At 44.8% G+C, this 14058-nt stretch overlaps 2 protein-coding genes across 2 annotated transcripts; both read left to right on the top strand.

Moving 5' to 3' along the window:
* The first annotated feature begins 222 nt into the window (after window positions 1-222).
* Window positions 223-3416, top strand: LOC147982936 (putative amidase At4g34880). Its single transcript, XM_087542744.1, has 5 exons — window positions 223-860; window positions 942-1156; window positions 1643-1882; window positions 2571-2769; window positions 2906-3416. The coding sequence occupies exons 1-5, from the start codon at window positions 342-344 to the stop codon at window positions 3260-3262; spliced, it is 1530 nt and encodes a 509-aa protein (XP_087398870.1). The 5' UTR covers window positions 223-341; the 3' UTR covers window positions 3263-3416.
* A 2789-nt stretch (window positions 3417-6205) lies between these two features.
* LOC147982935 (putative amidase At4g34880) lies at window positions 6206-8497 on the top strand. The gene is made up of 4 exons (XM_087542742.1): window positions 6206-6977; window positions 7199-7435; window positions 7524-7713; window positions 7896-8497. The coding sequence occupies exons 1-4, from the start codon at window positions 6256-6258 to the stop codon at window positions 8250-8252; spliced, it is 1506 nt and encodes a 501-aa protein (XP_087398868.1). The 5' UTR covers window positions 6206-6255; the 3' UTR covers window positions 8253-8497.
* The last annotated feature ends 5561 nt before the right edge of the window (window positions 8498-14058 follow it).

Below are 14058 nucleotides of genomic sequence, written 5' to 3'. Positions count from 1 at the left end.
TTTATTCATGTCCCCATTATAACGCATGGGCACTTTTGCTAGTAATGTGTAAACACCTATTTTTATTGGACCACCATCCCGGTTGTACGATCGCCCGTGACATTCTTCGAAGGAAACTTGTGTTGACCAGCTGCCTTTGTATTTTCCACCAACGGCCTGTGTGCTTGCTTGCCTAATTGTATAGTATATGATTTGCCAATTGGAGTCCATCGCACGGTACAAAGTGAGGGAAAGGAGAAATCGAAGGACGTGCAGAAAATTAGTTGAGTGAGCAGCTAGCTTCAGCTGAGCTGAGCACACTTCAGCCGGCACATTGACTTCACATTTCTTTGTCCTCCAGGATGCCTCGGCCGCTCGTCGCGGTCGTCATCGCCGCCCTTGTGCTCGTGCTCGCGCTCGCCGGTGCTCATGGCTTCCGGATCGAGGAGGCGACCGTAGACAGCATCCAGCTCGGCTTCAACAACGGCAGCCTCACCTCGGTGGACCTCGTCCGGTTCTACCTAGACCTGATCAGCAGCCTCAACCCGCTGCTGCACGCCGTCATCGAGGTCAACCCGGACGCGCTCCGGCAGGCTGCGCGCGCCGACGCCGAGCGCTGCTCCGGCCGCCGCCGTCGGGCCAGCGGCGTGCTGCACGGCGTGCCCGTCCTGCTCAAGGACAACATCGCCACGCGCGACGCGCTCAACACCACGGCCGGGTCGTTCGCGCTGCTCGGGTCCGTGGTGCGGCGGGACGCCGGCGTGGTGCGCCGGCTGCGGCGCGCGGGCGCCGTGGTGCTCGGGAAGGCTAACATGGACGAGTGGGCCAACTTCCGCAGCTTCTCCGGCGGCGGCTGGAGCGCCCGCGGGGGCAAGGGCAGGGTAACTTCTCAAGTCCTTGTAGTTTCAGTTAATTGATCCTTTGTTATGATGACTGAATGATCTTCTCTCGCTTCCGTGTAGAACCCCTATGTGCTGTCGGCGACGCCGTGTGGGTCGAGCACGGGGTCGGCGATCGCGGCGGCGGCGAGCATGGCGGCCGTGACGCTGGGAACGGAGACAGACGGCTCGATACTCTGCCCGGCGTCGTTGAACTCGGTGGTGGGGATCAAGCCGACGGTGGGGTTGACCAGCCGGGCTGGGGTTATCCCCATCACACCACGCCAAGATACTGTCGGGTAAGTGATTACGATATCTCAACAATACTAATTGAGTTGAAATATTCACGTGGCCTGTATTGAAACCTCGTGATTTCTTATTTTATCTCTGTGCGGACCTTGTGATTTCTCATTGCCCATAAAGCCCATAATATAAATAGTTGCTTTTTTTTGTATAATCATTGTCATGTCTCTTTATTTTGATTATCCCGCATTTACATTTTATTCTTACCGATCATATTAAAGCAACATAATATTAATGTATATGTTGGTATGTATTCACAGGTAAAATCTAAAATTTTAACACTAACATTTTCTTTTTGATGAAGTTCATATTGTTTTTTATTGACATACTGCCGTTATATGATTTGTTTCTTCTGATTTTTATTGTTGTAGATATAACATTATTTTGCTTCATTTTTACAACACATGCCGTTGTTTGCATTGATTTGTCAAGGAAATTTATGTCATGTTAAACAAATGGAATTGACATTTTATCAACAACAGGCCGATTTGCCGCACTGTGGCTGATGCGGTCCACGTGCTGGACGCCATTGCTGGCTATGACGCCCTTGACTCTACTGCCACGATGGCAGCTTCCAAGTACATCCCTCGTGGTGGATACATGCAGTTCTTGAAAAAAGATGGCCTTAGAGGGAAGAGGCTCGGCGTTCCTAATGGCTTCTTCAACTTTCCAAATGGGACTATGCAACAGATAGTCTATGAGCAACATCTCAACACAATGAGGTACTTCCTCTGTCTGGGTTTACAAGGCTCGTTTGAATTGTCTTAAGTCACACCTTTTTAAGTTTGTTTGATTTTATCGAGAAAAATATCAATATTCACAATATGAAATCCATATAACTAGATCTATTATGAAGTATACTTTCACAAAATCGCAGGTGGTAATTTTAGTTATCTATACAAATTCAGTCAAACTTATACAGTTGTAATTTATGGCTTGGTAAATGAGCCTTCTGACTCAATATGGATGGGATACTCCCTCTGTATACAAATATAAGACGTGTTAGATCACTACTTTTGTTTACAGAAGGAGTACTAACTAGCTAATTTCATTAATTTTATTTTCATCATACAAGCGAAATAGGTTGGCTTCTTAATCGTGAGAGGCACAATGCCCCAACTTATATGGCTAAGTTCGTGTGTGCGCGCGCGTGTGTGTGTGTGTGGGGGGGGGGGGGGGTGAAAACATTTTCCATCTATGGTGTCATATCCATAGTTTTAAATAGCCGACTATAGCCCCGCTATAGCTGTTTGAGGGTGTTGCCACTAAATGATTTCATGTATAATTTACCGCTATAGCTCCGCTATAGCCCAGCTATAGTTGTTTTTAAGTGTCGCCGCTAAATGCCATAGCCCGCTATTTAAAACATTGGTCATATCCCATCAACCTGTATATTTTTTTGGTTTGAAGGAAACAAGGAGCAATCGTGATTGAGAACCTTGACATACAAAATTTAAGTGTCCTACTGGATTTTGTGAACAATGGCCAACTGATTGCATTACCAGCAGAGTTCAAGTTAAGCCTCAACTCCTATCTGTCAAGCTTATTATATTCCCCAGTTCGGTCGCTTGCAGAGATCATAGCTTTCAACAATGCACATCCTGTTGAGGTCAGCTTGATTTAGAGTTAATTATTATTTTTCATGTATTTGTTTCTCATTGTGATACATATTTTCATAGTAGTTACATTTTTTAGCCTTTTGGAAAACAAGTCAATTTAAATTGTGAGAATTGCATGCATTGTAGGAAAAGATGAAGGAAATTGGTCAACCTGTATTTCTGGTGGCTGAGAACACGACCGGCATCGGTGCCTCAGAGCGAGAGGCCATTAGTCAGTTAAACAAGTTGTCCGCCAACGGATTGAAGAAGTTGATGAGGGAGCATGAGCTAGACGCCATCGTGACACCTAACAATGCAGCATCTTCGGTGCTCGCCATTGACGGTATGCCGGCCATCACCGTGCCGGCCGGGTATGGCAAGCAGGGGGTGCCGTTTGGTCTCTGCTTTGGCGGGTTAAGATGGTACGAGCCAAGGCTGATCGAGATGGCATATGCCTTCGAGCAGGTCACCATGGTCAGGAAGCCGCCTACGTTCTTGCAATAGAACTGGCAATGCGGAAAGGTGGTGTTGGAACTTATTTATTTTTGTGTCGCGACATTTATGCACGCCTATGATGTAATCATTTTTCTCAAACTAGTAGTTCATACACATTAAGGTTGGGTGCATGGGCGTGACTTCCTCTCGCCTCTTTTTTTTAGCAACACTTCCTCTCGCTTCATGTGAGGCAAAGCGCAGCCTCGCGTCAACAGCTGCAAAAATGGGCCGGACCAGCGGGATAGAGAGGCCTTCAATGCCTTTTCTGTGTTTTTTTTCATTTTGCTTTGTTTTTTATTTTTCCTATATTTCTAAATGTTCTAAATATATCTACTATATAAATAACTTTACATAAAGAATTGATAAATTTTGATCACCCACTTAAAAAATGATAAACATGCATAGAAAAATGTTCTTGATGTATACAAGAAATGTACTGTGTGTATGGCAAAAAGTATACATCAAAACATATATATGAAAAACTGCTAATCATGTATTTTTTTTGAACATCAGTACAGACACAAGCGCTCATATGCACACGCATACACTCATCCCTATGAACACATACACGCACACCCTACCCCTATGAGCACCTCCGAAAGACTGAGCCGGCATATCATCTTGAAATTTACAAAGTTACCGTAGGAACCTCGTCGTCGACGGGAATGTCTCCTTCCAATGAATGCGCATCGCCGGAAAAGTTTAAACATGTATATAAAACATGTTTCTGATGTATAAAAAATGTACAACATGTATGAAAAATATGGACATGAATTTCCAAAAATGTAGAAATAAAAATAGGATATGTCTTAAAAAAGGAAAAATGATAAAATAGACAAAGAAATGTAAATAAATCAGAGAAATGTAGAAATAAAAATAGGATATGTCTTAAAAAAGGATTTAAAAGTAAAAAATGAAAAAAAACAAAGAAAACCAATAAAGAAACTAAGAAGACCCCCCAGAGAAAAACAGAGAAAACCCGAAAAAAAGAATCGAACTAGCGAAGTAAACATAACGAGAGACAATTTGCCAGCGAAGGAGCACACGGAAAAGGGCCGACCCAGTACTGTAATATGCAGAAGAAGGTGTCAAACGAGACGGTAGGTACTCCGGAATCAGTAGTTAAGGGGTACCCCTTGCAAAGGTCACTCCCATCTTCTCTAGCGCTTACAAATGGCGCACTGCAACATGGGAGTTTTCCCATTATTTGTAGATTCGTTTTTAAAACCTTTTCTCTCTTAAACCATGTGTTCAAATTATGAATGGTTTTAACCGTTGGATTTTTCACTTCGAGATCTTCGAAATTATATCCCATGTTAATAGGTTTTAATGAACTTTCTTTTTCATGAAAAACCGGAGCCAGAGGCACGCTTTTCTTCTCCATTTTTTCCCTTTCAAGAAGCACGGATCCGCGTATTCGTGAGATGCAAATCTATGCTTCTTGTGGAAGCACAAAAATATGCACAAAAATACTCACGATTTTTTCATTTCCAAAGAATCATAGATGTGCTTCGCAGAAGCAAATCTGTGCCTTCAAGGAAGCAAATTTGTGCCTCCGCGAGAAAATAAAACATCATTTTTTTGTGTTTTTTTCCTTCGCAAAAAGCATAGTGCGGAAGAAAATCGGTGCCTCCATGAGAAGTCCATTTATGTTTCTCAGGTTAGGCAAAAAAAATGATTCATGAATTTTTTTTCCGCTTTTGGAGAAGCACAACTTCTCGTGGAACTAAATTTGTGCGTCCACGAGAAGCAAAGTTGTGTTTTTTGTGGAGACAAAAAGAAATCGCGAAAAAGAATCATGACTTTTTTTCCCCTTTCTGAGAAGCATAGTTTTGCTTCTCAAGAAAATAAATCTATACCTTCACAAGAAGCAAATATATGCTTCTTGCGGAAGTATAAATTATTTTTCGTGAGAAAAAAATATGTTTACGATTTTTTTTCTCTTCAACCTATGAGAAACCAGACATAAACCAAAAAGCCGAAAAAAGTAGAAAAAGGCTACCTTTTATTTAGGTATAAGGGGTACCTTTTGGTTAGGTACTCTCGCTATAAGCAAGATATGTCTTTAGGGGTAATCCAAGATTTATTAACGATCGAAAGCCACGGTTTGCCGGATAATCTTGGATCATGAGAATGGCCTAGCCACACATGGCGTTATGGGCCAAGGAATGAGCAATTTTCGCTAGACTATGTGCCTCAACGTTCGACTCATGACTCTCATAGGTAAAACTACATATAAAATGAGAAGGTCTCTGCCGAATTTCCTTGATCACCGTGCCATATCTTCCTTGGTTACCTGTGTTTGTATCACCATCCGCTTGCTTGGAGTCCGATGCATTCACCATCCGCTGAATGTTCAGGTCTTCTGCCAAGGAGAATGCTTCCCTGCACACGATAGCCTCAAGTGCTGCTGGATCTAGGACGCCTTGTACAACTAATGCAGATCTCTCAAGGAAGGCGCCGTGGTCATCCCTCCTGCACATGGCCGCTGCAGCACCTCCTCTGGCCGGTCGCAACAGCCCTGCATCAACATGTATTTTGGCCACATCAGCCGGTGGTGCCTTCTGGCGGTTGTTTTTTATAAGCGAGATATGTGCACCGCCTTCATCAAAAGCCCAAGAAGAGGAAGAGCACGCCAAAAGCCCAAACCAAGTGATACTACCAGCCTGAATTTTCATAGGATTCCAGCGCTATGGAGAATCTTTTCAAACGATGAAGCAGCATATGAGAAGTGCTAAAAAGACAAAAAGAAGTGAGTGGATCCAACAGACTCGTGGAGCACGCGCAGCTGGCGGCCCCAATTTTCATAGGATTCCCGCCGGCCGCCGCTCATGGAGCATCTTTTCATACGATGATAGTACATCATATGGAAAGTGCCAAACAGACAAAAACTGAGTGGATCCGACATAGTACTCGTGGAGCATGTGCAGCTGGTCATACTTTACTAACTTAAAACAACCAGCACACCGACACTGTCTAGTCCAGGGCTCAGCTAAGCAAGCATGGCTTGGCTGCGGCTGCAGGCTGTCGCCGCCGTCCTAGCTCTGCTCGCCACCGCCGGCGTCGCGCACAGCTTCGAGTTCCATGAGGCCACCGTGGACGCCATCCAGCTCGGCTTCCGCAACGGCAGCCTCACCTCGGCCGCGCTCGTCCGGTTCTACCTGGACCAGATCCGCCGCCTGAACCCGCTGCTGCACGCCGTCATCGAGGTCAACCCAGATGCACTCCGGCAGGCCGCACGTGCCGATGCCCAGCGCCGTCGCGGCGTGGCCACCGGCGCGTTGCACGGTGTCCCCGTCCTGCTCAAGGACAACATCGCCACCCGCGACGCTCTCAACACCACGGCCGGCTCGCTGGCGCTCCTCGGCTGCATGGTCAAGCGCGACGCCGGCGTGGCGGCTAGGCTGCGGCGCGCTGGCGCCGTGGTGCTCGGTAAGGCCAGCCTCTCCGAGTGGGCCAACTTCCGCAATGTCAAGAACGGGTGGAGCGCGCGCGGCGGCCAGACGCGCAACCCGTACGTGTTGTCGTCCGACCCATGCGGGTCGAGCTCCGGGTCGGGCGTGGCCGCGGCAGCGAACATGGCGGCCGTGACGCTCGGCACCGAGACCGACGGCTCCATACTATGCCCGTCGTCGTTCAACTCTGTGGTCGGCATCAAGCCCACCGTCGGGCTCACCAGCCGCGCCGGCGTCGTCCCCATCACCCCTAGACAAGACAGCGTTGGGTATACTTCTCATATTTCTTAGTTTTGTCCCCATCACCGAGCTTTGAAATTTAGGCAGCATGTAAAAATCTTTGACTTTACTCACTTAGTATAAAATTTCAATTAAGTTTACTTAACTTCAATTTTGTTTAGATCTAATTTGAATCTGACCGGGCATTTCTAGATTTTGAAAAAATAGTTGGAAATTTGAAAAGTTCAGCATGCTGTTTGCAATGTTGCAGACCGATGTGTCGGACAGTGTCGGATGCAGTCCATGTGCTGGATGCCATCGTCGGCTACGACAAGCTCGATGCCGCGGCCACTCGAGCAGCATCCAAGTACATACCTCACGGCGGATATCTGCAGTTCCTGAAGAAGGATGGGCTGAGAGGGAAGAGGATCGGTGTCCCCAATGTATTATTTCAAGGACTTGGAGAGAAGCAGATGAGGGTCTACGAACAGCACCTTGGCAGAATGAGGTTATTATCATACTTCAAATCTCCCTGACTAGCAGTGTGTAAATTATACGTACATGAAACATTGGATCGGTTATTAATTTTGTTGTAGGAAACACGGAGCCGTGGTGATCGAGAACCTTGACATCGGCATCGACAGTCAAGATATTGTTTCCTATGAGTGGACTGCCATGCTGACGGAGTTCAAGTTGAGCATAAACGAGTACTTGGCGGACTTGTCCTACTCTCCAGTCCATTCTCTTGCAGACATCATAGCCTTCAACAAAGCGCATCCTATAGAGGCAAGCATACTGGAAAAAAAAACTCATTCTAGCTTTCATCTCTTCGGCCTTGTTATAGATTCAAACAGTGTACAATCATGTTGCAGAGAACATCAGGCAATAAAACTCTAACAAGGAGATGGTAGCTAATGACATTTATTATGTATATACTTTCTTAGATATTTTATTTACATTTTGTACAGGAGAGGCTAAAAGATTTCGGGCAACAAAACCTTATCTTAGCCCAAAATACAAACGGCATTGGTCATGTTGAGAGAGCTCGGATCCGGCTGCTGAAGGAGCTCTCCGCGAATGGGCTGGAGAAGCTGATGAAGGAGCACCAACTTGACGCGATCGTTGCACCCGAGCACTATGCTTCCAACCATCTCGCCATTGGCGGCCACCCCGGCATCATTGTGCCGGCTGGGTACAACGAGAAGGGTGTCCCTTTTGGCATATGCTTTGGCGGGCTGCAGGGATACGAGCCGAGGCTGATCGAGATGGCATATGCTTTCGAGCAGGCTACTAAAGTGAGAAGGCCACCCATGTTCAAGCTTTAGCTAGGACGCGTGACTTTCTTGAGTAGCGATAATGTGGTGCAGCATGGCCCTAAAAGCTTCCACTTGCCTGTTCTCTTTTAGTGTAAAAGAATAAATCTGATAAGTTACTTCTTGGGCCAACAAGGACTATATGCAAATGCTACTCCGAATAAATCGACAATGTGGTTCTAAAGGTGGAGAATTTCTTTCTTATTAGATGTTCTTCTGTATATGTTGATGACATATATGTTAATTATTTATATGAAGCTAAACTTCCAAATACTATAAACCACTGTTTAAGAATTCATCCGATTAATCAGTTAATTGATAAGTTAATCGCTACTCGTAGGATGGACGAATTGAATAGCCTATTAAATCGTGAGAACCCCCCCCCCCCCCCCCCCCCAAGTCCTCAGTAGCTAGGGTTCGGCCCTCCTCCTGACCCGTCGAGCTCCTCCCATCCCCTCCCGACTTAGTTCGCTGGCCAGGTCTTCATTGGTGCCAGCCACCATGCTATACCGTTGTAATAGCTCCGCTGCTCCAAGTTAAAGCGGCTCCGGTCTTCTGCCTGGTCTCCATCCCATCTCGTCAACTGCTCCCCCTCCTCTCCCATGGGATGCTCCCCATCGCCTGACATGTTGGCCGGTTAAGGGCAGGGCGCTCACCGCTTCGGAGCCATTGCTGGCCACCATCTTGGACCGGGTGGCGTCAAAGTAGCGTACCTGCCTTGACAACGGGATGTTGCCGCCCGCGTTCTTCGTGCATGCATGAATATAGCTAACTCACCACACGTACGTACTAAGTATGATATAGTATATTTGTACCATCCATGCTTTTGGTATTGTGTGTATTCGGTAAGATGCACTAAGTAGACATACGGTGGAGTCTAGGATCAGAGGCGGAGGACGAAAAAAAAATTAAGGTGTGGCAAACTGTCAACTAGACAAAATTGATGCCCCCTCAAAAAAAATTTTGATGCAAAAACATAATAGCCAATTCAAACTGCACTGCACATAATCTTTTAATGATGTCTAGAGAAGACGCATTTCAGTGGTGGGGATAGGTCGTGGGGTCGCGATGGAGTTCGGGATGGATGGACAGGCGGCAGCGGCGGCGTTTTCGGGCACAAATCGCCGGCGGCGGAGGTGGGCAGTCATCAGCGTAGCAGACTCAAATCGGCGGGTCGGCCACGGCTACGACGCTGCTGCCGGCGGTGGGGTCGGGGATGGGCCGACAGGCGACGGCGACGCATTTCAGGGCAAAAATCACCGGTGGGCGGGCTGGCGGAAATGCAATGAAGACGGTTGGGCGGTTGACGCATTGCCGTTCCTTTTACATCTCCTAGAGGTGTAGAAGCAAATTTGCACCGTGAGGTGTTGTAGTTTGCATCTTCGGAAGACGGAAATGTATTATTATTATTATTATTATTATTATTATTATTATTATTATTATTATTTATTTGCATTTACACTATCTGTTGGGGAGGTATTTTTGGCCTTAGAGATGCAAAAGATAGTTATTTTGCATACGTCTACGTAGTGAAATGGGTATGTGCAGTGGAAGCGAGCTGGTTCGCGTACGTCTACGTAGTGAGATGGGCATGTGCTGGGCAACACATCGATCAAGCTGCCAGTTTGTGTGCTTTCGATCTAACTTATGTGCTTCATCTAGCTTTGTTTGGATGAATCAATCTAGCGTGGTCTAAAACTAACGAGTAGTATATGTTTGCATTTCTAAAAAGAAAAGTATATACTTATATATATATATATATATATATATATATATATATATATATATATATATATATATATAAAGTTGGTGCCAAATCAAGGTGTGGCGGCTGCCACACCTTGCCCACTGGGCTCCTCCGCCAGTGTCTAGGATGCCGGCTCCTGAGGACGCATAGTTCACACCGGCGGTGAGAGCGGTGAGCACAAGACGGCAGGGACTCGACTCCAGCGACAGATACGGCGGAGGGCTACTCTTGAAAGTTGAAACCCACGCTCATCGCTGTGGCGTGTCGTATATATATATACAGCCAAATCACATGGACTAGCTCAGAATATGTCGTTGTGAAGTGGTATAGTATATTAGTATGGACGATGTACATACCAACGAAATCGGCGGTGTTGTAGCCGTTGCTGAACCTCCCGGTCGGTTTGCCGGAGCCCGGCATGTCGATGCCGTGGTAGGGCATGTTAGCACGGGGAACGTTCCCCGGTAAATAGTTGTTGTTGCCGACGTCCAGCGTGGAGTTGCCGAACACGTAGACCGCCGGCACCTGCCACACGATGGCCTTGATCGGCGTGATGCTGCCGGCGATGACGGCGCCGAGCACAAGGCTAACAACAAGAGCCTTGGTGGCCAGCTCATACGCCATGATCATTCTACGATCTCCGACCTGAGCGGTAAACGGTGGTTGTAAATGCAGGACGCGAATGTAGGTGATGCGGGCGTGCCGGATTATAGGGGGTTGCACTAGATAAGAACGGAGAGCTGGGACCCTGGCACTGCTAATCCACCATCCAGTTTATGGCAGACCAGCAGTATGCACTACTAGTATTCCCTCCATAAACTAATATAAGAGTGTTTAGATTATTAAAAGTAGTAATCTAAACGCTCTTATATTAGTTTATAGAGGGACTAGTAGCTAAGACTACGATGGCATAGATACACGCGATGCATGCTGAGTTGCTTACACAGAGAAGTGTGAGTGGATATCCAGCTGCCCATCACCCGAGCACCCATACCGCTTTGACAGCACCCACCAATGCGCGACCCCACAGGGAAATCATGAGCTGTCCCTATGTTTCTGAAAAGATAAAAACTAATTTCATAATGCATCTAATAATATTGATTTGATATTGTGAATGTTGATATTTTTTCTATAAACATGATCAAACTTAATGATGTTTGACTTCACACAAACCTTATATGCCTAGTAAAAGAAAGCGAGAGAGTACGTTGGTTTTTGTGGGCATATATACATGGTAGGGCTAGCTACTGTAAGACCGTGAAAAGTTAAAGAGAAATGAAGAGAAAATAAAGGCACAATACATGTTCTTGGCTAACGTTTCCGTGTGTGTGCACGATACATGTTTGCCAAAAATTTCTCAATTTTGTTTCAGAGATGATGATGCAACAAAACTCGAAAAAAGGAAGCATCAACACGGCAGTTAATGGAACTTACTCTTTATGTAAGCTCTTAGATTTTTTTTTTACATGTTGGTGCAGGAGAAGCTGAAATATTTCGGGCAGCCCGACCTTATCGCCCTCGATATAATTAAATTGTTAGAAAAAACGTTTGAAATGTCATGCTCTCCCAGTGAACGGTCACCATAATATAAACGTTAAATTAGTTGGTAAGTTTACAAGCGTCTTTGGCTTTCATACTGATTAGTACCACTAATCTGAGTCAACCTGTATCATATAGGATTAGTAGTCTAAATTGAATAGTACTCCCAATGTTCCTTTATATAAGGTGTATTTATTTTTGGATAAAATTACACAATGTAAGGTGTATTTCTTCTAATTCCTCTTAATTATGTTTCTGGCCCTGTAGAAAAAAAAGCATCTCTCTGTCGATTGCATGTATCTCTCCTTGTAGAGAAAAAAAAGAAAAATATCTCTTCCTCGCTAATTAATGAATTAGACAAGGGTAATTTTGTCCTAAATTATCTATAGTTATGTGTCTCGGTCACCGTACCAAAAATAATACACCTTACATAAAGGAATGGAGGGAGTAATAGCTTACTACTTTGGTCTTGCCGTCTCCGATTACTATTGGTTGTAGCTACTCCCTCTGTTACTTTTTACTCCACATAATATAAGATTTGTCTTAAGTCCAATCTCGTAAATTTTGACCAATTATTTATTAAAAAAATACCAACATCTACAATACTAAAGTTATATAATACAAAAATTAATTTCATAATGGTTTTAATAATATTGATTTGGTTTTGTGAATGTTGATATTTTTTCTGTAAACATGTTCAAAGTTTATAAAGTTTGATTTCAGACAAATCTTAGGCTGCGTTTGGCACCACAGTATTTTTGAAGTTTTAGAAAAATACCATGGTATTTTTAGAAACCACGGTTTAAAATACTTTGATGCGTTTGGCGCCAAGAAATACTCCAGTTTGCAAAACCGTAGTATCTTCAAAACCATGGTTTTTTCACGGTATTAGAAAAAGAGGTCCAAACCCCTTTTTTAAAAACCGAGAAACGATTGCTCTCGTCGGTCTCTCAACTCCATCTTTCCGGCCGTCAACCAGTGTGATTATACTTCATTTCTCTGGAGCTATGAATAAACAATTCAAGCTCAGCACAGGGGAAGGAAGGTACGCGCCCTTGTACGCCTACTCTGTCGTTGATCTTGTCAATTTCTCTACACAGCGCTGCATGCATACATCAGCCATGAGCACAAAATGGTCAGATCGTGTAGCTGAGTTCGGTTCAACTCGATATCTTCAGCGTTATCCATGCAACCTAACAACATGTGACAATTGAAGAAAACTGAGAAACAACGATTTGGCAAATGCCTCAGTGGTTTTGCCAAAGCCACGAGAAACTGCGGTTTTTAGATACTGAAGTATTCAACGTCCACGCGCTAGAATACCGAGGTTTTGTAATACTACTGTTTTAGAAGAAAAAAACGGAGTGTGTACGTTGTTTTTTGCGTGTATGTATACACGGTAGAGCTAGCTATTGTAAGACTGGAAAAATCAAAGAGAAATAAAGAGAAAAATAAAAAGCACGCTACATGTCCTTGGCTAAAGTAAGTGTGTGTGCGTGTGTGCGCGCGCGCGCCTGCGCGTGTGCGTGTGCTCGTCTAGTTTGATGTAATCACTCCCGAACATAAATTTCAATAGGTTTGTCAAATTTTGCTCAATTTTTTTGCACTGATCATTAGGCAATAAAACTAAAGAAGTAGCATCAACACACCGGTTAATGGAACTTACTCTTTATTTAAGCTCTTTTTTTAGAAAAGGAGGATGACCCCCGGCCTCTGCATCTAGGAGATGCATATAGATTATTTTTTTACATGTTGGTGCAGAAGAAGGTGAAATATTTCGGGCAGCCCGACCTTATCGCTGCCCAAAGAACAAACGTCATTGGCCTTGTGGAGACTAGAGAGAGCCGCGATCTGTCGCCTGATGGAGCTGAACGCGAATGGAATAAAGAAGCTTATGATGGACCACCAATTGGACGCGATTGTTGTGCCTGACATTGATATTTCTATCCTTCTCGCCATCGGTGTGGCCACCCTGGCGTTGTTGTGCTGGCGGAGTACGACAAGAAGGGGTTGCCCTTTAGCATATGCTTTGGCGGGCTGCAGGTGTATGAGCCGAGGCTGATCGAGACGGCATATGCTTTCGAGCAGGCAACCGGAGTTAGGAGGCCACCCATGTTGAAGCCCTAGATAAATTTAACTATTTCGGAATAAACTGCGGCTCAAAAAAGGCTTCACTTACACTTTTCTCTCATCATGTAAAAGAATAAACTTCATAGTATTACTTCTTGGGCCAGGAAGTAACTCAGAATGAAATAGCAACGTGGTACTAAATGAAGAATAAACTTCACAGTAGTACTTCTTGGCGCAGAACGTAACTCAGAAGGAACTAGCAACGTGGTACTAAATGAAGGTGGAGACACTGCATTCAGTAAGATTTTCTTCAGTACACCCAATATAGAAAAAATTACAAATTTTGATACACTATCCATGGTGGAGACTATTAACATACCCTTTCATTAAACCGGGCAGTTTAGTCTATTTTACATGAACAAAATTAGAAAGATATACCGGTCAATTTCATTTCTTATAAAA

This window comes from Triticum urartu, chromosome 2A, assembly GCF_056163025.1.
Source record: "Triticum urartu cultivar PI428250 chromosome 2A, HENAU_Tu73, whole genome shotgun sequence".
NCBI classification, from domain to species: domain Eukaryota; kingdom Viridiplantae; phylum Streptophyta; class Magnoliopsida; order Poales; family Poaceae; genus Triticum; species Triticum urartu.
The sequence above is the reverse complement of the archived record's forward strand: the minus strand, read 5'-3'. Positions and strand labels throughout refer to the sequence as shown.

Coding starts and splice junctions, on each gene's coding strand:
- LOC147982936 (XM_087542744.1), top strand. CDS start 342: ATGCCTCGGCCGCTCGTCGCGGTCGTCATCGCCGCCCTTGTGCTCGTG. Junction 861..941: donor CCCGCGGGGGCAAGGGCAGG/GTAACTTCTCAA, acceptor GCTTCCGTGTAG/AACCCCTATGTGCTGTCGGC. Junction 1,883..2,570: donor CAACATCTCAACACAATGAG/GTACTTCCTCTG, acceptor TTTGGTTTGAAG/GAAACAAGGAGCAATCGTGA.
- LOC147982935 (XM_087542742.1), top strand. CDS start 6,256: ATGGCTTGGCTGCGGCTGCAGGCTGTCGCCGCCGTCCTAGCTCTGCTC. Junction 6,978..7,198: donor CCTAGACAAGACAGCGTTGG/GTATACTTCTCA, acceptor GCAATGTTGCAG/ACCGATGTGTCGGACAGTGT. Junction 7,436..7,523: donor CAGCACCTTGGCAGAATGAG/GTTATTATCATA, acceptor ATTTTGTTGTAG/GAAACACGGAGCCGTGGTGA.